The 24,095-nt window shown below is 45.3% G+C and overlaps 3 protein-coding genes and 1 long non-coding RNA gene across 7 annotated transcripts in view; 3 read left to right on the top strand and 1 right to left on the bottom strand.

The window, feature by feature from the left end:
* The window catches only part of LOC309378789 (uncharacterized protein), a 52,995-nt gene extending 40,263 nt beyond the window's left edge, over nucleotides 1–12,732 (top strand). For 2 of the 4 annotated variants that reach the window (XM_081927462.1, XM_081927463.1), the window contains one exon: nucleotides 11,842–12,732. In XM_081927462.1, coding sequence (XP_081783588.1) covers nucleotides 11,970–12,710 — 741 coding nt within the window. In that variant the 5' untranslated portion in view covers nucleotides 11,842–11,969 and the 3' untranslated portion in view covers nucleotides 12,711–12,732. Of the gene's footprint in view, nucleotides 1–11,293; nucleotides 11,389–11,841 lie in introns of those variants that run through there. The other 2 variants (XM_081927465.1, XM_081927464.1) reach the window with 2 other exon arrangements.
* Nucleotides 1–24,095, bottom strand: part of LOC309378862 — a 79,609-nt gene that overhangs the window by 46,986 nt on the left and 8,528 nt on the right. The window contains exon 2 of the long non-coding RNA XR_014172215.1: nucleotides 13,962–14,185. This is a non-coding gene — a long non-coding RNA (uncharacterized lncRNA). The remainder of the gene's footprint in view (nucleotides 1–13,961; nucleotides 14,186–24,095) is intronic.
* LOC309379813 (uncharacterized protein) lies at nucleotides 861–22,397 on the top strand (the record flags this gene model as incomplete). The annotated part of the gene is made up of 3 exons (XM_081929266.1): nucleotides 861–919; nucleotides 2,400–2,776; nucleotides 21,395–22,397. The coding sequence occupies exon 3, from the start codon at nucleotides 21,546–21,548 to the stop codon at nucleotides 22,395–22,397; it is 852 nt and encodes a 283-aa protein (XP_081785392.1). The 5' UTR covers nucleotides 861–919; nucleotides 2,400–2,776; nucleotides 21,395–21,545.
* LOC309378613 (uncharacterized protein) overlaps nucleotides 1,124–24,095 on the top strand; it is a 53,275-nt gene continuing 30,303 nt past the window's right edge. The window contains exon 1 of the mRNA XM_081927010.1: nucleotides 1,124–1,569. The gene's annotated coding sequence lies outside the window, so the exon portion shown is untranslated. The remainder of the gene's footprint in view (nucleotides 1,570–24,095) is intronic.

Genomic DNA, 24,095 nt, shown 5'->3' with positions numbered 1-24,095 from the left:
CTAGCGCTCCACATCGCCCTATTCCTAACATGAGTAGACCGGGCGACCGAACTCTGGGCCACTCGATAGCCGTTTCAACCAATCAGCATTAGCGAACAGCGCCCCTAGTGGCGGCTGCGCTGGTACTGCAGCCGCCATTCGCTGCGTCCCTGTTTGACAGCTCACTGATACAACGTTTCCGAATTCACTCAACCGTGACTAATCCAATCAAGAGCTTGCTACATTGTTTCCTGAACTTGGGGTTGGTTTGAACTTCAAAGTATTCGCCGTTTTATATTCGTTAAAAATCTACCGTACGTCGGATTTTCGTCGGACCACTTTTATTTTACTGCATATCTTTAGGACTATCAAAGGGAGGTGACTTGATGCTCGGCAACCATAATCTCTTGACCGAGCGGTCACGTACTCAGCAATTCCTCTTGACTGACGTGATTACCTTGATAGCCATCGCGATGGGTCCAGACAGGAGGCTATCGAGGACACAATAAGGCTACACCTTTCAGTGTATTCCACCCGGACTCACACAAAAGACACTGACTGGATTCCCCTCAGGGGGCAGGAAACTTCACCTTTCTCCTTTTGTTCTTAAAATTGACTCATGTGGGGAGGGGGAAGGAGGCTCCGGCCAGGTGTCAAGACACTCGGATTACCTGTGTAGCCCCTCCTCGACTCCTCCCAATCTCAATGTAATCATGATGTAAATATGATGTAATTCTGGGGGTGTAGCTTGAGGGATTAACAACTAATAAAAGGTAGGGTCTTCTTCTGTTCGGGGCTTCCATCTTGCTTCACTTCGTGGGCGGTGGGAGTCCTGTCGCAACAGTCTTTTTTAATAAAGACCGAGCCTACTGGCTGCTGTTTTGCTCTGAATTACTCTGGTCGGTGTCTTCATTTGTCCAAGAGAGCCCTCGGATCTTCCGTTAACACCCCAAAGCACCACAACAGAATTCACACATCCCCCCAGCTGCAAGGCTTCCCTGCGCTTCACCGTGGAAAGTATCAGGATTCAACCCACCATCCGGATGGATTTCTGTCTTGACTGCCCCTCCCCCCTTCCTGGATTTAACAGCAGCAATACCGAAAACACGGACGGATCTAAGCTCGTGGCGTGGGTGGGGGAGGGAAGGATTTTGCAATATAAACATTGTGGGGGGGGGGACCCCACTTTGCAAGTGGATTGCCGGGATCAGCCCCTCCCCCATTCTCCTGATTCTCAGGAGGAAGAGGGGAGGGGGGACACCTTCCTCTGCTCCCCGCCCCCCAATTCCACCCCTCCCGGCACATCCTTCCCACACCCCGCCTCCGCAAAGCCCAAATCCCCTCCCCAATATGTTGCTCCTCTTCCTCGCCATCCGGCTCCTGCTTCGGGAAAGTGTGGGGGGGTGAGCCCCCCTCCCAAACTGCCTGCTTCTCCTGCAAGTGGAGCTTCTACTCCGGACTGCTGCTCTGCCCCGTAGCTCTAGGGGCGCGCGCTTTCGGAGAGGGGAGGAGGGGCGGCAGGTAAATCCCCCCCCCACCCACGTGGATGTTGCAGGAAAGGAAAGGAGAATCGCGAGCGAGGACTAAGAGGTAAAGGGGTCGCGGGGGGAGGCGAGAGAAGGATCCAGAGACCCCCTCCAGCTCCCCAAAGCGCCTTTCGTGCAACTCGATCCCTGCACGCGTACAGCGAAGGAGGTTTTCCTTGGACCCTTAGGAATCCCACCCAGGGGATCCAGCGAAGCCCTTTCGACCCATTTGCCCGCGCAGTCATCCCTGGGACTCTGTGGGTTCCATCCCTGGGACTCCGCGCGGAAAGAGGTGGGCCATGAAAGGGTTAACGGGCGTGATGGAGGCTTTGATAGTGACCCCCCTGTCCTCCCCTGCTCGTCTTGGGTGGGGGGCCCTCCGGAGGGAGAGATGGGGGCGCAGGGCGTGGGGTAAGCCAAGCCAAGGGGGACCTCTGGGTTCAGTGGAGACTCTGGGACAGAGGGAGGGAGTCGAGGAAGTGGGGAGGGGGAGCATCCCTGGGGCAGGGAAGGGCAGAATTGGGGGGGGGGAGATAGGAAAACAGTCTTGGGGAGACTTATCCATAGTGGCTCCCGTGGGGAATCTCCGGAGGGGCCGCCTTGGGTTCTCCCTCCCACCCAGGAATCGGCCACCCCTTCAAGGCAGCCAGAGGGATCCCTGGAAAGTGGGGGTCGTGTCCCCCCACCCCTTCCTTCCTGCAACCTCTATCTGCTTCCCACCCCAGAAGCCCCTGCCCTGTCCAGACTGTTGCAGGAATCTATGTATAGGTTGGGGGTGGTTGTCCCTCCAGCAGATATCATGCACATGCAGCCCACTACCGAAATCAGAACAATCATTTTGTGATTTCTTCCCACAAAGCACTTCCATCACAGTTTATTCCTATTTATTCAAAGGGCCTTTGCTGCACAATACCAAATGTAAGAATTTACTGATAAATGTCTCTATGTACTGGCTCACTGGGGAAACTTCAGAAATTCCTATAGACATGTGAGCTCAGCTACTCAGCAGCCCCTCTGCCTGAGTGATAATCCCTGGCATCCTGATACCTGAGTGCCAGACAGGTAGCCATGCCAGAAAGAACCAACCCAGATGAAGACAAAAGGCTGGGATTAGCTTGACTGGGAAACAGGTCAGGGAGGATAATGGATGGCCAGCCGGGGGTGGGGCAAAGGCCAAAGAAAGGAGGCGGACCCCTTTGTCCAAGCCTCTTTTGGTTTTCTTCCTTGCAGGATCAGGATCCTCAGGAGCGTGTCCTGGCGGCCATATTAAGGTAAGTTCTGGCCTGATTGGAAGGGGCATGGCCCCTCCACCAGGCTAGGCCACAATTTTTTGGCTTTTCTTTCTGGGCGGGCGCCCAGCTAGGATGCAGGGGCAACCTTTTTGTTTTGCGGTGGCTAGCTATCCACCACCCTCTAGCTGTAGGCCGCATGCCGGCCATTTACCTTCTTGGCGGGGGGGGGGGGGATAAGTCAGGCCACATGGCGGTCATGTTTGTTTACACTTCCTCCACCCTTGTTCCACTCTGGCTCCTGACGCACTTCTGCTCCTAGAAGGAAAATGTAAATATCTCTTTTCGTTCACCTGATAGATGTTTGGTGGAGGGCAAGGGGAACTATGGGGCAGGGTCCAGGATGCTCAGATTACAGCCACCAGACCTCCCCTTTCATAATGTATTTTGGGGACTGTAACATTGGGATTAGCAGCTAATAAAATTTTGGGTTCTCTTTTGTACGGGGCTTCCATCTTGTTTCACCTGGTGGCAGGTGGGAGTCCTGTCGCGACCGTCTTCAATAAATACCAAGCCTACTGGCTGCTGTTTTGCTCTGGTATTCCTGGCTGGTGTCCTTGTTTTTTCTCCAGGGGGCCCCTCAGATTTCTCCATTAGCAAGACGCACCTTCCTTCCTGCAAGCTTCACCCGCTTCCCACCCCATAAGCCAGATAATAATAATAATAATAATAATAATAATAATAATAATAATAATAATAATAATAATAATAATTTATATCTCACCATTCCCCGGGCGAAGCCGGGCTCATGATCAATTAATTAAAATGCATTCTAAAAGCAATTCATTCTAATATAAAATCAAAATCAAATTAATGGCAGATACAGCAATTTTGCCCGGTCCAACCATTGTTCCCCCTGGAGAGGAGAGGAAATCCTGAGAGGAAGAGGGGAGGGGGGAGGCCTTCTCAGAAGCGGCTCTTGGTTTCCGCAATCCCACCCAGGAAGCAGCCAGAAGCCTTTTCCTCTCTCTCAGGCTTCCATCTTTAAGTCTCTTTTCCACTGCCTGGTTCATTGAGGATGAGGATAATGAACACCTGTCATCAGAAACAGGTGCAGAGTTCATGGAATGGCTCTCAGGATTGATACAGAAGTTGCACCTCAAAAGCATTTCTGTTCCTCTTATTCTTTGTAGGCAGTGTCAGAGTGACTGACAAGCTGAGATACAACCCATCAGCATCCAATGATAGCCATTGCATGCATCTTCCCAGTCAAAGGACCCATTTTCATGATAGACAGTGCCTGGGGCTGGAGGCTCTACATGCTGTACATACAGGCCAAAGACTGGGGCAGGGAAGGGCAGCAATGGGGGGGGGCGCTAGGTAGACCAGTCTTTGGGGCTTGTCTCCATCATGGCGCCCGCCGGGATTCTCTGGAGGGGCTGCCTTGGCTTCTCCCTCCCGCCCAGGAATCGGCCACCCCTTCAAAGCGGCCAGAGAGGGATCCCTGGAAAGTGGGGGGTCCAGTCCCCCCACCCCTTCCTTCCTGCAATCTCCATCCTCTTCCAACCCCATAAGCCCCTGCCCTGTCCAGACACAGTGATAGACAGTGCCTTGGGGCTGGAGGCTCTACACACCGGGTGTGACTGTGCAGGCCAAAGACTGCCAGTATTAGCACAGGTGAGGTCTGTGACCTTCCCAAATTTAAACACTGTATGTGAATGAGAGTTTGTGGGTGGGATTATAATTTACGGCAACCCTGTGATTTTCTCCACCCATAACGTTTCTTGAGCTAATATTGCAGTACAAATTCCAAAATAACTGGAAAAAATCACAATGTAATAAGAATGATTGTAGTATTTACATCCTGTCCATCTGGTTTGGTTTCCCCAGCCACTCTGGGCAGCTTCCAATACAGTGGTACCTCAGATTATGTACTTAATTTGTTCCAGAGGTCCGTACTTAACCTGAAACTGTTCTTAACCTGAAGCACTGCTTTAGCTAATGGGGCCTCCTGCTGCCGCAGAGCCGGAGCCTGATTTCTATTCTCATCCTGAAGCAAAGTTCTTAACCTGAAGCACTATTTCTGGTTTAGCGAAGTCTGTAACCTGAAGTGTATGTAATCTGAGGTACCACTGTACACAAAAAAGACAGTAAAACATCAAACATTAAAAACCTCCCCATACAGGTCTACCTTCTGCTGTCTTCTAAATGTCAGATAGTTGTTCATTTCCTTGACCTCTGAAGGGAGGACGTTCCACAGGGCGGGCGCCACCACCGAGAAGGCCCTCTGCCTGCTTCCCTGTACCCTCACTTATCACAGAGAGGGGACCAGCAGGAGGACCTCAGAGGAGGACCTCAGTGTTCAGAGTGAAGGATGGAGGTGGAGACGCTCCTTCAGGTCTACAGGGCCAAGGCAGTTGAGGGCTTTAGGTCGCAGATCTTGCTCCTCCATAATGATCTCCAAGACTCACATATAGTTGCAGAGTAGAAAAAAACACTCAGAGGCAGCAAAAAATCCATTCAGCAGATAAATTTAGTACTGAAGGCAAAGAAGCATAAGAATCCAAAAACTGAATTTACAGTAAAACCCTAACATAGCATAGTGAAACAGCACTCAAGTAAGAAAGACACAAGCAGAGTAGAGAATAGCAGAATAGGAAGTGGGACCAGGCGCCTTTCAATACTGTGATTTATAAACAATTCAATGTCAGAGTAACCTTGGGACTGGATAACAAGCTTGGCTCACTCCAGTTGCTGTTTCTGTTTCACCTTCAAAGGTAGCTCCATGTAGAGCGCATTGCAGTAGACCAAGCAGGAGGTAACCAGAGCATTGACCACTCTAGTGACACAGTCTGCAGGCTGGTAGGGTCTGCCTGCCACCTGTCCCCCAGGGACAGTGCTTCTGTCTTGTCAGGATTCAACCTCAATCTGTTAGCCGCCATTTATCCGCAAACCACCAAGGCCACCAACACAGGCCATTCACTATCTTCACGGGTTCTAATTTAAAATACAGGAAGAGCTGGGTATCATCCACATGCCTCTGAACACCCAGCCAAAAACCCCTTATGATCTCTCCCAGTGGCTTCATATAGATATTAAAAAGCATGGGGAGAGGACAGAGCCCCGAGGCACCCCACAAGTGAGAGCCCAGCGGTCTGAACACTCATCCCCCAACACCACTTTCTGGACATGGCCCAAGAGGAAGGAGGGGAACCACTGCATAGCAGGGTCCCCAGCACTCCTAGAGGGTCCAGAAGGATACAATGGTCAAAGGTCTCCAAACCCACTGAGAGATCCAGCAGAACCAGGAAACAGCTTTCCCCTCAGACTCTAGCCCATCAGAGATCATCAAGCAGCACAACCAGGACCATTTCTGTTGCATGATGAGGCCTGAATCCGAACTGGAAGGATCATGGTGGCAGAAGCTTTCGGTGGGCGGCTTCCGGTTGGCGCAAGCGCTTAATGGTGGCTCTCTCTCTGATCTCCGGAGAGAGGGCTGCTCCACGAGTTCGGGTCTGACCGCTACGGCAAAGCGGGGACCCCTAAAATCACAGGCGCGGAAGCCTGTGAACAAGGAGACTCTGTGGGCACCAGTTGCGCCCCCCTTTACTGCAAAAAAGCCTTTTTAAAGGCTCCGGAGGAGCATCGGGGGATCGCGCGGTGCTGAGAGTCGCTACCCAGCCCGTGGAGTGAAGCTGCGTCGCCATAGGCGGAGAGCCCCGATTCCTTCCTGAAATTTGGACTGAAATTTGAAACCCGTAAGTAGGATTGAGGAACTTATTGGGACTATTAAAATTTGCCTGAAATTCGGCTGAAAACGGGGACGGTAAATAAAGGAAGTCTGCCCCCCACCTGCATGACTTTTAAAGCAACGGAACTTAAAGCTGCAATTGAAGGAGAAGTAGTTTGAACTTTTTAAAGTGGTTTAGCCCTGGCATTGAACTTGAACCCCCCCTCCAGCAAGCAGGAGCGAGGGGGGGGGGGAGAAAAGGGAACTTTACTTAACCTGCAGGAAAGGAAATAAAGGGAAATTTTCCGCTGTCTCTGACTCTGGGAGCGTGCTGCCTGGGTGAAACACTTGACAGGGACGGTCAGAAAAGATAGACTGTGACTTTATTGGATACAATTTTGGACTTTGTGACTTTGGGATTCTACTGAAAGAACATTTGGATAGTTTGTTGCAACTAGAAGACTGGGTGAGTGTGGTTAAAAACTTTCCTCCTTGGGGGCTTTTGCCTTTGTTTCTTTTTCTGATTTGTGGATACATTGAATTGCTCCCTCTAGAGGATCTAAAGACAATAGTCGCAACATAGACTGTAAAAAACAAGTCACTGGATTTTTCCATTCAAGCTGCTCCTGTGGGAACGACCTTGGGACATGAGCGGCTCAGCAGAGGAGATAGCAACAAGGTCTAAAGTGAAAACCGCACAAAAGAAAAGGGGCTCTACGTCAGGTACATTGTCAGCAGGCGCAGCTGGACAGGAAAAAGGGATAGATATATTCATGGATTCAGTGACACAAGCCTTGCTTAAGATAAATGAATCTTTAGAAAATTTGACAAAGCAGAGTACGGAAAATACCAAACAGTAGACAGAACTTTCTACAAAATTGGACTTGAACACTAAAAGCATAACATCCAACACAGCAACTATAAATAAATTAATTGAGGAAAATGCAACAACCCGAAAAATAGCGGAAGAAGCGAAATCCGCTGCAGATAACGCACAGGAAAAATTAGCACCAGTGTGCAAGAGGCTGGACGAACATGAGGCCGCTTTGTCTTTATGGGAGATGCAGAGGAAAGAGAGGAATTTAAGACTTAGATTGGTCCCAGAAAGTGAAGGGGACAACTTAGTGGACTTTCTCACTAAAGAACTTTCAGAATTTTGGCAGGTAAATACAGAGGAGGAAGAATTTAAGATAACAGCTGCCTTCAGACTGGGGAGAAGGCAAAATAGAAAGATCCCGAGGGATTGCCTGATAACTTTGAGATCAAAGGAGGAAAGAGACAAAATATTAAATCTACATTATCAAAGAACCCTTGAGATTGAAGACTCTTTTGTACAAATTTACAGGGACATCCCAAAATACATTCTGGAGGCTAGAACTCATTATAAGAATCTGGTTTACCTGCTGAAACAGAATGGTATTCCCTTCAGGTGGGAGTTTCCACAAGGCCTGTCCTTTGGCTACAAAGGAAAGAAAGTAAAGATAAGAACAGTACAAGATAAAGAACAATTTTTGGACAGAAACGAAGAGGACCTACAGAAAGGAGTGGTAGAACTGACCTCTGAGACAGATCTTGGAAACCTGACATTCGGACTTAAATCACCAACGGAAGAAGAACAGCCGCAGGGAGCGGCTGGAGGTAACTAATCAACGATGTCTCTGCAGTTTTTGACTTGGAACTGCAATGGATTGAACCTTCCCAGAAAAAGGCGTGAAGTTTTTCATATTTTGAAAAGAGAACAATTGGATTTGATCTGTTTACAAGAGACCCACATAACAAGGACATATAGAAGATTGCTTATAAACAAAAGGTTAGGACAGGAATTTATTTCATCGGATAAAGTCAAGAAAAGAGGAGTGGTGATCTATGCAAAGGAGAAATTGGCCCCTAAATTGATTTTTAAAGATGAACAAGGAAGATTTTTGGCAATTGAAATACAAATCCAGGGAGAAAATTTTTTGACAGTTGGTATTTATGCACCTAATGAAGGGAAGGCAGAATTTTTCAAGAAACTGCATGAGACATTAATGGACTATTTGGATTATAATGTAATTTTATTAGGAGATATGAATGGCGTGGTCTCTACAAATATGGACAAAGCACAAAGACAGGTGGTCTCTAAGGATGGGAGATTACCCAAGACTTTTTTTGAAATGACAGAGAATTTGGACTTGATAGATATTTGGAGAACTAGATACCCTCTCGAGAGAGAGGGAACCTTTTTTTCTGAGGCACAAATGACATGGACAAGAATTGATCAAATTTGGATTACTAGTGGTATGGCTCCAAGGATAAAAAAGGTAGAAATCTGCCCAAAGACATGCTCCGACCATAATGCTGTAAAGATGGAAATGAAATTAACAACTGGCTCCTTCAGATGGAGAATGAATGACACCCTATTTAGAGATGATGAGGTTTACAAAAAGGCCCAAAAAACTTTGAAGGACTATTTTGAGATAAATCTGAGGACGGATGTTGAAAAAAGAGTGATTTGGGACGCAAGTAAAGCCGTGATGCGAGGTTTCCTAATACAACAGAATACCTTAAAGAGGAAAAAACAAAATGAGAAGAAAGATAAGATCCTGGAAAGAATAAAAGAGGGTGAAAAGAGATTGAGGTCCAAACCAAAGTCTCATGAGATCTTGAGAGAAATTAAATTGTACCAGATGCAGTATATGGAACTGATGAATCAAGAGATAGAATGGAAAATCAAGCGAATGAGACAAAGGACATTTGAGTCAGCAGACAAATGTGGGAAACTCCTCGCATGGCAATTGAAGAAGAGACAAAAATTGAATACAGTTACAAATTTGGAGGTGGATGGAAAGAACGTTACCAAACCAAATGAGATTAGCAATTGTTTTCAGAGTTATTTCAGAAGACTATATGCACAAGGGCCGGAGAATGAACGAGACATTGAAGATTTTCTTAAGAAATATGGATTACAAAAAATTTCGCAACAAAGTATGCTGGTTTTAAATGAGAAAATAACAGATAAAGAAATAGAGGGTGCCATTCAAAATATGCAACTAGGTAAATCTCCAGGACCAGATGGATTAACCTCCAGATATTATAAAGCTTTGAAGGAATGGATAATACAGCTGTTGAAGGAGGTCTGCAATGAAATACTAGAGGGGAAAAAGGCTCCTGAATCGTGGAAAGCAGCTTTCATCACGCTTATACCAAAGTCTGAAACTGAAAAAAATCAGATTAAGAACTACCGCCCTATATCATTACTTAATGTGGATTATAAAATATTTGCTGATATTTTAGCAAAAAGACTTAAGAAGGTGCTGATGGAGGAGATTCATAAAGACCAGGCAGGCTTTCTTCCGGGAAGATACTTATCAAATAATGTAAGGAATATAATTGACATTATGGAAATGTTGACAGTAAATATTAACACGAAGGCAATTTTAATATTTGTGGACGCGGAGAAAGCCTTTGATAATATTTCTTGGAATTTTATGAAGAAGAATCTCCATGGGATGGGGGTAGGCCAAAGGTTTGAGAATGGTATAGGTGCAATATATTCGGAACAAAAGGCAAAGTTAATTGTAAATAATGTGGTTACTGATGAACTTCCGATACAAAAAGGGACACGACAGGGGTGCCCAATATCCCCATTACTTTTTATTTCAGTCTTGGAGGTCCTATTAAATATGATTAGGGGGGACCAGTTGGTAAAAGGAATCCGGGTCGGAGCCAGACAGTACAAATTGAAGGCATTTGCAGATGACCTTGTATTGACTTTACAAGAGCCAGACACTAGTACAAAAAGAGTTTTGGAATTAATTCAATTCTTTGGCCAGGTTGCAGGATTTAAATTGAATAAACAAAAAACTAAAGTCTTGGGAAAAAATTTAACAAATGGTGAAAGGGAGAAGTTCCAAAGTGAAACTGGGTTGATGGTGGCTAAGAAAGTGAAATATTTGGGGATTAACATGACATCTAAAAACGTGAATTTATTTAAGGATAATTATGACAAATGTTGGACAGAGGTAAAGAAAGACCTAGAAATATGGTCGAATCTGAAGCTTTCCTTGTTAGGCCGAATCGCTGTGATCAAAATGAATGTTTTGCCAAGAATGTTATTTCTGTTTCAGACATTACAGATTGTGGATAAACTAGATTGTTTCAAGAAGTGGCAGAAAGATATATCTAGATTTGTCTGGCAGGGCAAAAAGCCCAGAATAAAATATAAGATATTAACGGATGCAAAAAATAGAGGGGGGTTTGCCCTGCCGGACTTAAGACTTTATTATGAAGCAGCAGCTTTCTGCTGGTTGAAGGACTGGCTACTTCTTGAGAACACAGATATCTTGGATCTGGAAGGATTTGACAATAGGTTTGGCTGGCAAGCTTACATATGGTACGACAAGGCTAAAGCTCATAAAGGTTTTAAAAATCATGTGGTTAGGAAAGCACTATACAATGTTTGGATTCGATATAAGGATTTGTTGGAAAGCAAAACTCCTAGGTGGTTATCACCAATGGAGGCTATAGAAGTGAAGAAACTTAATATGGAACCTAATCGGCCAAAATATTCTGAAATCTTAGAACAAGAAAGTGGCAAATTTAGATTAAAGAGACTTGAAGAAATAAAGTCCAAGGTAAGAGACTGGCTCCATTATTATCAAATAATGGAGACCTTTAAACAAGACAGGAAAATTGGCTTCCAGGTGGAGAAATCCAAATTAGAAACAGAACTGTTAGAACCCAATACTAAGAATCTATCAAGAATGTATAATTTGCTGCTGAAGTGGAATACAATAGATGAGACAGTCAAATCAGCTATGATTAAATGGGCACAGGACATCGGTCATGATAGCTTCTGGAAGAAAAAGGTGAGAGCTGAGTGCAGGGTGGGGACCAATGGTGGATAAATTACCCCGTAAGGTGCATGACATTTCCCCCACCAAAGGTACTACCGCTTCCCTAACACCCCATGACATCGTATGATTATGATCTTTAAGACAGAACAGGAATAAATTCATGTCCCCAGAAATAACACAACTTCAGGCCATTAGGGAATCAATACTACATTTTCAAGGTACTACACATTGCACTAACTACAGTTTATCTATTTGCCTTGAATATCCTGCTTTTCGGTGTCATTTTAGGATAGTCCTGCCTGCATCAGAAGACGGGCACAAGATCAGACAGCACATCATTCTTTAAAAAATCAAGCTGCTTTATGAACATTGATTGAAGATTTTGAAAGTTGCTCATAAATTACTATCATTTGACATTGCAACTTCACTTGGGAACATGGGTAGGAGGTGAGGGAATGTAGGAGACGTTGAAATAGGAGAAGGTGCTAATGGAGCTTGATGTGTTCTCTTTCCCTTTGTTCTCTTCCTTGAAATCAAAACAGGATTCCCTTTCTTCCCACTCTGAAGAAGGAAATGGAGAAGAAAGTCAAAACTCCAGGGGATTGGGTACCTTTCCCCCCCATTAGGAATAGAAATTAAAATGTGTGAAATGTGGACTATGCATCATTGAATGAGCACACATAGTTCACATCAACGACCTCCAACAGGGGAGAAACCATTTAATGGTATGGAATGTGGGAAACGTTTCACTGATATTGGAAAACTTAGAACACATCAACGGACTCACACAGGGGAGAAACCATTTAAATGCCTGGAGTGTGAGAAGAGTTTTAGTATTAGTGGAAGCCTTAGAAGACATCAACGGACTCACACAGGGGAGAAACCATTTAAATGCCTGGAGTGCGGAAAGAGCTTCAGTCAGAATGGAAAGCTTAAATTACACCAGCGGATTCACACAGGGGAGAAACCATTTAAATGCCTGGAGTGCGGAAAGCGCTTCAGTCAGAATGGACACCTTAGAAGACATCAACAGACTCACACAGGGGAGAAACCTTTTAAATGTATAGAGTGCAGAAGGAGCTTTAGTGATAATGGACACCTTAGAAGACATCAACGGACTCACACAGGGGAGAAACCATATAAATGTATAGATTGCGGAATGAGCTTTAGTGATAATGGAAACCTTAGAAGACATCAACGGACTCACACAGGGGAGAAACCATATAAATGTATAGAGTGCAAAAAGAGCTTTAGTCAAAATGTAATCCTTAGAACACATCAACTGACTCACACAGGGGATAAACCATATAAATGCATAGAGTGCGGAAAGAGCTTTAGTGATAATGGAAGCCTTAGAACACATCAACGGACTCACACAGGAGAGAAACCATTTAAATGCCTGGAGTGTTGAAAGTGCTTCAGTCAGAATGGAGACCTTAAATTACACCAGCGGATTCACACAGAGGAGAAACCATATAAATGTATGGAGTACGGAAAGAGCTTCAGTCAGAGTGGACACCTTAGAAAACATTGGCAGACACATGACAGAGAAACTGTTTAAATGTATGGCGTGTGGTAGGAGCTGCAGTCAGAGTGGAACCCTTGATTTATGTCAACAAACTCACACAAAAGACAAACCTTATAAATATCAGGAACGTAGATAGAGGTTCAGTCCTAGTGAAAGTTCTAAATCAACAGACTCAGGGACAGGAAGAACTTTAGGAGTTGAAACCCTACAAAGCATCAACAAACTCAAAGAGGAGAAGCAGCTTAAATGAAAAGATTGCAAAAAGTGCTTTATTTACAATGGAGTGTTTAAGGAAAATCCAGGGACTCTCAAATGGAAGAACCCATTTAGATGTATGGAGTGTGGGACATCTTCCTCTCGGAGTCCACTCTTTTCTTCACAGAAATGAACTCAGCAGGAAATCAGTCATTAACACATGTTGTGTATGCGAAGTTCTGGAATTTATGTGTAAAACTGTAAATGAAATATTGAAGGCAATGTCAAACAATGTGATTATAATCTAAGATGTAAAGTACCTTTTGATAGAGAGGGGTGAGGGTTTATCTGGATTTCTGGGGGTCAGTGAGGATTAGGGCTGGGCGATATATTTTTCCATATTGGTTTCTAGACCACATCATGATATCCTTTCAAAAACAACTGATATGGCAACACCCCACAGATCACAGTGTCGGGGATGCTCATTTGCCTGGAAGCAGCCGGCAGAAAGCTTTGCTTCGTGAAGCCCCAGCAGATGCCGAGTTGCTGACTTCCCTCCAAAACCACATGAAGGGAAACACACCTCCATTGCCCTGTGTCCTTCCAGCCTCTTTCCTCCCTTGCTCCCTTCTGCCGGTTTGTGTGCCTGACTTAGATATCCTGTGTGCTGTATTTCTTTACGGCTGAAACTGGATTTGCTCTCAGAAGCCAAGTTTTGTGTATCACTGGGGGCCCAGGGAGAACTGTATGCTTTGAAAACTCAGTAAACTATTACTGAAGAAGTCCTGCTGCCTCTGTGTGTGTTTTTGACCTCAGTGTGGGAATTGCTCTACACATGGCGCCTACCCTGCCGATACTTGGATCATGCCCTGGAGTTGCTCTACTCAAGCATGCAAGAAGGGGTTGTATGTGAGTGTCAGACTGGTTTATGCACCAAACCCTCTCACCCCCACCACCGCATGATCTCCAAACACTGCTTCTTCACTAGAACTTCTCCCTGCCTCCTACGTGTTCTGAAGAAAACTTAAAATACTGTAATTTAATGGGAGATTCCCCACCCCAAGCCTTATTGCAAGAGGGGGAAGGAGGGGCTGCAGGTACCAGGGAAGTCTCCTGGGGGGCCCATCTTCCCTCATGAACTCCATGGGGCAACCCCAGAGCTCCTGCTTATTCTGGGGTTTGGGGAAGATAGTATTGTTTATGTTTTGTTGATGATCTTCTAAGGTTTTAGAAGAATCAGGCTTTGTATCAAAGCACCCTAGCTCAGCTGAAAGAGCACTTTGACATGAAGGATCTTGGTGAGGTATCCAACTATCTTTCTCTGCAGGTGGAGAGGGACCAAACAGGTAATTTTCTGGTACACCAAACACAGAAAATTGCTGATGTATTACCCGGTTGAATCTGGTTGATGCAAACCCAGCAGACACACCAATGGTGACAGGTTACCAGGTAGATAGTACTGCTGAAGCGTTTTCTGACACTACGCTGTACAGATGCATTCTAGGCAAGTTGAATTTTATTGCTAGATGCTCAAGACCTGACATAGCTGTAAGCACTAACCTGCTTAGCAGACATGCCAACAATCCTACTGTTCAGGATTGGAAAGCTCTGAAGCGCATAGCCCACTATTTGAAAGGGACTATGCACTACAGGCTGAGGTTCACCAGTCAGAAGACTGGAGGTCTTGAAATCTATGCAGATGCTAGTTTTGGAAGTGACACCATGGATGGTACAAGCACTTCTGGAGTATGCTACATGTACAACCACTGTCTGTTTGACTGGCTGTGCAAGAAGCAGACGACAGTAAGCCTAAGTTCCTGTGAAGCAGAACTCAATGCTCTGTCATTTTCACTCATGGATTCTGAATGGTTGATGCAACTGTTTAAGGACATCAGAGTTTATGTGAAATGTCCTATACAAGTGTATCAAGACAATAGATCCTGTTTGGCTTTGCTGAACTTAGAGAGTTGCAAGCAAAGAACCAAGTACTTGCAGATTAAGCTACATCATGCAAGAGAGTGTATTCAGAAAGGACTCATTCAGGGAGAAATGTAAAGTATTGCACTTGGGGGGGGGGAAATGAGAGGCAGAAATACAAGATGGGTGACACCTGGCTTGAGAGCAGTACATGTGAAAAAGATCTAGGAGTCTTGGTTGACCACAAACAGTTGGTTGAGCCAGCAGTGTGACGCGGCAGCTAAAAAAGCCAATGCAATTCTGGGCTGCATCAATAGGAGTATAGCATCTAGATCAAGGCAAGTAATAGTGCCACTGTATTCTGCTCTGGTCAGACCTCACCTGGAGTACTGTGTCCAGTTCTGGGCACCACAGTTCAAGAAGGACACCGACAAACTGGAACGTGTCCAGAGGAGGGCAACCAAAATGGTCAAAGGCCTGGAAACGATGCCTTATGAGGAAGGGCTAAGGGAGCTGGGCATGTTTAGCCTGGAGAAGAGGAGGTTAAGGGGTGATATGATAGCCATGTTCAAATATATAAAAGGATGTCACATGGAGGAGGGAGAAAGGTTGTTTTCTGCTGCTCCAGAGAAGCGGACATGGAGCAATGGACCCAAACTACAAGAAAGAAGATTCCACCTAAACATTAGGAAAAACTTCCTGATAGTAAGAGCTGTTCGACAGTGGAATTTGCTGCCAAGGAGTGTGGTGGAGTCTCCGTCTTTGGAGGTCTTTAAGCAGAGGCTTGACAACCATATGTCAGGAGTGCTCTGATGGTGTTTCCTGCTTGGCAGGGGGTTGGACTCGATGGCCCTTGTGGTCTCTTCCAACTCTATGATTCTATGATTTTATGATTCTATAGGTGTCCTACATGGCAGGAAATGAAATTCCTGCTGATCTGTTGTCTAAGGTTGTTAACAGAGAACAACCTAAGGTTTACGTACAGAGGTTGCAATTGGGTTGAACCACAGGTACTAAAGGTTACACGGAAAGGGGGAGGATGTTAGGATAGTTCCGTTCCACCTTAAAAGGGAGCAGGCTTTGTGAGTCACAGAGTCTGCGTATTTCCTGTTCACAGGATGTTTCTGTTTTGATAGAGCTGTTCTCTCTCTCTCTATGCCTGAACACGCAAGCAGGCAGTCATGTTTTTTCCTTTGTTCTGACCAACGCTGAATAAACTTCTAAATAATGCTCTCCTGCGTGCATCTTTCGCTGTGCGGATTTCTGCTGATAGAGCGTGCATCAGCTCTGGAATGTGGCAAGCTATTTTCTGGAGCTCGTGTCGCTAATTGCTGATAGTGTATCTACGGGAGATCCATGGATTGTCCGGAGGCGATGTGGGAGCTATGATGGGCTTTTTCTCCCTGGCAGTATCCCAACAGTTATATCTTTAAAGTTTAATATTACAAATATTATGCCTGTTACAGATAGGTAGCCGTGTTGGTTTGCCATAGTCAAAACAAAAAAATTCCTTCCAGTAGCACCTTAAAGACCAACTAAGTCAGTTCTTGGTATGAGCTTTCATGTGCATGCACACTTCAGTGTATCTGAAGAAGTGTGCATGCACACGAAAGCTCATACCAAGAACTGACTTAGTTGGTCTTTACGGTGCTACTGGAAGGAATTTTTTTTGTTTTAAATATTATGCCTGAATGTATCCTTTCAACTTGACAGCTCAGGGAAGTTACCTAGCTTTAAAAATAATATAACATCATCTCCTGTCCCAGTTTCCTCCATTCCAAAGCTATTTTCCCCTTGCAAAAGGACTCCAGGACATTCCCAGAGGTGACAATTGCTGGGCTCATTGTTAGCCAAAGGAAGCCAAATCTCATCACCTGACTCGCCTCAGGCTCCAGACATGCAAAGGAACTTCTATTGTACTTTTGGGTGGTGGTACTTAAGAAGAAGAAAAAGAAGAAGAGTTTGGACTTGATATCCCGCCTTTCACTCCCTTCAGGAGTCTCCAAACGGCTAACATTCTCCTTTCCCTTCCTCCCCCACAACAAACACTCTGTGAGGTGAGTGGGGCTGAGAGACTTCAGAGAAGTGTGACTGGTCCAAGGTCACCCAGCAGCTGCATGTGGAGGAGCGGAGACGCGAACCCGGTTCCCCAGATTACGAGACTACCGCTCTCAACCACTACACCACACTGGCTCTCTATATCGTAGACATATTTGTCTATGTTAATCTTATACCTGAGTCTTGCCCTGCCATGTCTGCTTATGCTAATCTTGTACCAAGGACTTGTCTGGACATGTTTGCCAAGGTTAACCCCTCCCCTTTTGTGACATGTCAGTGATGTAGCAATGATGCTGTACGAACTGTATTCTGGGATATGGTGGGAAAGTTTTAAAAGTCTTTGTCACCCCATCCTCGGTGTTCAAATTTGCTCTTTGAACCTATTGCTCAATGAACTTTGGTCTACAGCTGTTTGCTCCGGTTGGCTGGACTCCTTCCTTTATTCTGCAGGGACCCGCGGGCTCTGCCCGACCAGCTGGGGGACTGAGCAGCCTCACACCTAGATTTTCCCCTAACAGTTAGGTCCAGGTCCCTGTTCGCAGGGAGTTCTCAGTCGTTTGGGGTTCATCGCTCCACCGTATTTGCGTTTGAATTTGCCAAAATTGTTCACCATGCCTTGTAAAGGAGTCCATTCCTCCTGTGAGTGTGAGGAAATCCCCCACACACATTATGAGCTCCTGCTTAAGTTGTTACACAAGGGGGACTCCCTGCCCTTCCAAGGGGTCTTGGGGGGAGGCGAGAGAAGGATCCAGAGACCCCCTCCAGGTCCCCAAAGCGCCTGTCGTAGATCTGGATCCCTGCACGCATGCTGCGAAGGGGGTTTTCCTTGGACCCTTAGGAAGCCCACCCAGGGGATCCCAATGAAGCCCCCTTGCCCCATTTCCCCGCGCAGGCATCCCTGGGACTGTTAACGGAAAAATCCGAGGGCTCCCTTGGACAAAAACAAAGACACCAACCAGGATAACTTGGAGCAAAACAGCATCCTGAAGGCTTGGCCTTTATTGAACTGTTGCAACAGGGTGCTCCCCTCACATGCAGGAGAGAGGAAGGACTCCGAAAAATGGTGTGCAAAGCCTTATAAAAACTTTTGAAATTGCCACCCTGTTGATCAAGACCACCCCCAGAAACATCATACATACATACATCACAAAAGGAGGGGTTGAGGGAGGGGTGGTGGTGGTAACCTGAGTGTCCTGTCACCTGGCTGGTTCCCCCTTTCCCCCTCCCCATGAGTACTTTCCAGGTGACAGAGGGGAGTTTGCAGTTTCCTGCCCCCAGAGGGAAGATCTGATCATTGTCCTTTGTTCCAGTCCATGCTGAATCCACTCCCATATGCAAGTTCTTTGTGATCTTGATGGTCTTCTGTCTAGGACAGGGGTCTGCAACCTTTAAGACAAAAAGAGCCACTTGGACCCGTTTCCGAAGAAAACAACTGGGAGCCGCAAAAACATTGCAACATTTAAAACAAATATAACACTGTATATATTGTTTCTTGCCTTAATGCTATATATACAGGATCGTGCAGTCAGCTGTCAATCTCAAGAAAAAAGGACAAATTAATAGCTAATTAAAATATTTAATTTACAACCAGGTAACCAGGTTAATGGGACTTTTGCTCCTGAACCTCAATGCTCAGTGTCTGCACATCAGGGCTGTAAGACGCCACCTTCATTTTCACACTGGCTTGCAAGCTGTCATCTGTGAGGCGTGATCGATGTTTGTTTTTAATATAGTTCATGTTGGAGAAGACCTGCTCACATACATATGTGGAACCGAAGATCGACAGGACTCCAAATGCATACTTTTTCATGTTTATATAAGTGTTGGGGATGGCATTCCATGTTTCGAATACAAGTTTGTCCTGTTTGGGAAGGTTTTCAATATCACTCCATTTATGATTCTGAGCCAGAATGGCCTTCTGACGGGCAACATTCTCAAGAGTAGCGGTCAAGCATTTGAACTTGGACACCCATATATCTTTGCTGGCTATATCGGCCAGTTCCAGCTCAAGATCAGGTTGACTTACACCTGGAAATGCAGTCATATTCAATAGGGATGGATCGATCGCCAGGGGAGTGACAGGGAAGGATAATGTGTTTTTTTCCTCTCTGAAAGCACAGAATCGTTTCCCAAACGAACTTTGCATTGCGGTGATTGCAGACTTGAAATATTCCAAATTTATCGTATCATGACTTTGTTTGAACTCTCTCAAAGAGGGAAAGTGAGACAGTGTACCTCTCTGGAAATCTTTGACAAACACTGTCAACTTGCGCTCGAATGCCAAAACCTCCTCCAGCATGTGCAGGGCTGTGCCTCCTTTCCCCTGAAGGGTTGTATTTAGCGTGTTTTGATGGGCTGTCATGTCTACCATAAAATGTAATTTTTCCAGCCACTCTGGCTGTTGCAGCTCAGCAAAGGTAAGCTCTTTGCTGGCCAGGAAGGTTTTTACTTCTTCCAAACATGTGACAAAGCGTTTTAGCACCTCGCCTCTGGACAACCACCGGACCTTGTTGTGGAGCAGGAGGTCAGAATATGTGCTTTCCACCTCATCCAATAGCAAACGAAACTGGCGGTGGTTTAAACCCTTTGCCATTATCTTATTAACAATCTGAATGACCACATCCATCACTTTTGTGCATTCGGGGGGAAATGTTTGAGCACACAATGCCTCTTGGTGCAGGATGCAATGAAATGACAGCAGCGTTCTACCCAGTGCCTTCTGCAGTAGAGCCACAAAGCCCTTCTGCTCGGTGCCCCATCAGTAGCCACTGAGACCAGGTGGTTGGTGTTTATTTTTTTAGCACTTAAAAAGTCCAGGACAGCCTTACAGATATCCTCACCCCTTGTTTGGTCTTTTAGTGGTATCAGCTCAATCAGTTCTTCCTGTGGCCCAAAAGAGTTCACATATCGGCAGAACAGCGCTATTTGTTCAATATCACCTTTATCTTTGGACTCATCACAGGCGATGGAGTACGCCACAGCTGAATTAATGTCTTGAATTTGCTGTTTGCTAATGTTTTCTGCCATTTTTAGGGTTTTGTCTTTAACAGTCTTCGCAGACAGAGGCATGTCTTTGATTTTCTGCACAATTTCATTCTTGTTTTTGAAGTCCATGTATAGATGTTCCGAAACCTTAATGAATGCTTCTTTTATATACTCTCCATCTGTGAACGGCTTCCCGTGCTTGACTATTTCCTGAGCGGCTACAAAACTAGCATACGTTGTGGAATTTGTAGACTTCACCCAATTCTTGAAATTATTTTTGCTCCTATCAACCTTCCTCATAAGTTCTGCAACGGCTTTTCGTCTCTCATCTCCATCTGGATATTTTTCTAGGACCATCAGGGTTGGCATAGCAACTGGGCAGGGCTCCTGTGGATGTTCTGGTATGCTCAAGGGATTATGGCTGGCCTGTATCAAACCTTCCCCATTTACTTCCTTCATGGAGTAAAATAAAAGTGGAACAGTGCAAATCCGATGTATGGTTGATTTTCTATGAATTTATAACCGAAGCGCAGCGTATGTAGTGTGTGAGTGTGAGTGTGTGTGTGTGAAGTTTGTACAAACTGAATGATTGGGGGGGGGGCTTTTTCCTGCTACAGTTCCCCCATTCGGAAATAAGATTGCAAAGGTGGCTACTTTGCAATCCTTTTCTCCGCACAATTTAAGGTGGTAAATATTAACCTGCTATTCTCCGTCCCAGATGCGTGTGTCCATGTGAACCTGAAAGGGACTTGGATGTCACGATTCTTAAGGATATTTGCATAGAAATATAACAGTGTAACAGTGCACATAGTTCAGTTCTAGTTTGTTTCAAAGAATTTATAACTCTATTGTAACAAATATAACCAGCAAATACAACAGAAACAAAGTTCTCTATTTTTTTCCAACTTTGACAGCTAGTTTGACAGCTGTCAAAATCTTCTATGTCTCCTCAACAGGCTCTCTCTCGCGGATCACTCCCGGATCCTGGGGGGGGGGGGATCGTATGATTATGATGATTATGATCTTAAGACAGAACAGGAATAAATTCATGTCCACAGAAATAACACAACTTCAGGCCATTCGTGAATCAATATTGCATTTTCAAGGTACTACACATTCCACTAAGTACAGTTTATTTATTTGCCTTGAATATCCTGCTTTTCAGTGTCATATTCGGATAGTTCTTTGTCAGAAGACGGACACAAGATCAGACAGCAAATCATTCTTTTAAAAATCAAGCTGCTTTGTGAACATTGAGTGTGGATTTGGAAAGTTGCTCATGAATTACTATCATTTGACATAGCAACTTCATTTCCTAAAAATTGGGAACATGGGTAGGAGGTGAGGGAGTGTAGGAGACGTTGAAATAGGAGAAGGTGCTAATGGAGCTTGATGTGTTCTCTTTCCCTCAGTTTTCTTCCTTGAAACCAAAACAGAATTTCCTTTCCTCCCACTCTGAAGAAGGAGATGGAGAAGACAGTAAAAACTCCAGGGAATGGGACACCTTTCGTTTCATTAGGAATAGAAATGAAAATGTGTGAAATGTGGAATATGCTTCATTGAATGAGCACACATAGTTCACAACAACAACCTCCAACAGGGAAGAAACCACATAAAGGTATGGAGTGTGGGAAAAGTTTCAGTCAGAGTGGACACCTCAGTATACATCAACGGACACAAACAGGGGAGAAACCATTTAAATGCATGGAGTGTGGAAAGAGCTTTAGTGATAATGGAAAACTTAGAAGACATCAACGGACTCACACAGGGGAGAAACCATTTAAATGCCAGGAGTGCGGAAAGAGCTTCAGTTTCAATGCAACCCTCCAAAGACATCAACAGACTAACACAGGAGAGAAACCATATAAATGTATGGCGTGCGGAAAGAGTTTCAGTCAGAGTGGACACCTCAATATACATCAACGGACTCACACGGGTGAAAAACCATATAAATGTATGGATTGTGGAAAGAGATACAGTGATAATGGACAACTTAGAACACATCAACAGACTCACACAGGGGAGAAACCATTTAAATGCATGGATTGCGAAAGAAGCTTTAGTAATAGTGGATCCCTTAGAAAACATCAACGGACTCATACAGGTGATAAACCATTTAAATGCATGGAGTGTGGAAAGAGCTTCAGTCAGAATGCAATACTTCGAACACATCAGCAGACTCACACAGGGGAGAAACAATTTAAATGTATGGAATGTGGAAAGAGCTTTAGTGATAATGGATCCCTTAAATGCCTGGAGTGTGGAAAGAGCTTCAGATTCAATGCAACCCTTAGAAGACATCAACAGACTCACACGGGTGAAAAACCTTATAAATTTATGGTGTGTGGAAATGTCTTTGATCGGAGTGGAAATCTAAGAAAACATCAGCAGACTTACATTGGAGAAACCATTTAAATGTATGGAGTGTCGAAGGAGCTGCAGGTAGAGTGGAATCCTTGATTTTCATCAACAAACTCACACAAGAGACAAACCATATAAATGTCAGCAAAGGTGATAAGAGTTTCAGTCCTAGTGGAACATCAACAGACATGCACAGGAAGAACTTCAATATTTGCCACCCTACAAACGATCAACAAACTCAAAGAGGAGAAGCAGTTTAAATGGAAGGATTACAGAAAGTTCTTTAGTTATAATGGAGTGTTTAGGAAACATTTAGGGAGTCTCACATGGGAGAACACATTTAGATGTATGGAGCACGGGACATGTTCCACTCAGAGGAAATCTGTCTTCCTGCTACAGGGCCAGCTGAGTCTGTTTCTCTTGTCATTCTCTCCAACTAGGTAACTCCTGTCTAATCTGCTCTCTGTCTGTGTCTCTCCCTGCTTCTGAGACCACTGGAAACGAGGGGGGCCGTTTCTCACCCTCCAGCTCCTCTTCTGAGGAAAGCTTATCTGCTTGAGAATGGATTCCCCCATATTTGGCTTCAGACCATTCCCTGACAAAACACATTGCTCTATGTCCTTCCAGCCTCTTTCCTCCCTTGCACCCTTCTGCCGGTTTGTGTGCCTGACTTAGATTTCCTGTCTGCTAATTTTTTTTACTGTTGAAACTGGATCTGCTCTCAGGAGCTAAGTTTTTTGCCTCACTGGGGACCAATGAGAACTGTATGCTTTGAAAGCTCAGTAAAGTATAACTGAAGAAGTCCTGCTGCCTCTGTGTGTGTTTTTGACCTCAGTGTGGGACTTGCTCTACACGTGGCCCCTACTCCGGTTATACTTCGCTCATGCCCTGGAGTTGCTCTACTCAAACATGCAAGACGGTTTTTGCCACAAACTCTGTCACCCCCACCACTGCATGGTCTCCAAACACTTCTTCTTCTCCAGACCTTCATCCCTGCCTCCTGTGCTTTCTGAAAAAAAATTGAAATACTGAAATTGAATGGGAGATTTCCCCACAAGCCTAATTTCAAGAGGGGGAAGGAGGGACTGCAGGTACCAGGGTAGTCTCCTGATAGGCCCATCTTCACTCTTGAACCCCATGGGGCAACCCCAGAGTTCCTGCTTATTCTGGGGTTTGGAGAAGATAGTACTTTTCCATAGTCCAAGAAGTTATTATTGAGTCATGCTGATAGGGAGTTTCCCTGCCAGAGGACCACAGTGCATATTACCATCATATTGATTTTACTGTTGTTTCTGCTTTTGCTGTCATGGACTGGCTAGGTTCGTGGGGTGGGGAGGCACCAGCTGGGGGACCCACAAGGGAAGAAGGCTCAGATTCTGGGGACTGGTGGTGGGATAGCGATGAGCAGAAAGCGGTAGAAAAGGGAGCAGAATGGGAGGGGGAGGTGTTGCAAGCAGAGGAGGAAACAGGGTTTGGTGAGCAGGAAGAGGCTGGGGCAGAGAGCAGTTCAGGCTCAGAGGGAGGAGAGGAGGGGGCCAGGAGACCCAGAAGAGGAGGCCATCAGCTGAAGCTTCCAGGGAGACCCCCCCTCCTGCTGCGACCAGCTCCCCTCTCCCCTGGTCTCCTAGAGCACACAGAGAAACCCGGTTTAGACCCCATGATCCTGCACATGATATTAAGAGGGTGTTTCCCTGCCCCCCAACATGCATCACTTTAATCTTGTTTCAGTTACAGATAGGTAGCCGTGTTGGT

The sequence above is a fragment of the Podarcis melisellensis genome, assembly GCF_964234715.1.
Source record: "Podarcis melisellensis genome assembly, chromosome: 10".
Taxonomy (NCBI): domain Eukaryota; kingdom Metazoa; phylum Chordata; class Lepidosauria; order Squamata; family Lacertidae; genus Podarcis; species Podarcis melisellensis.
The sequence above is the reverse complement of the archived record's forward strand: the minus strand, read 5'-3'. Positions and strand labels throughout refer to the sequence as shown.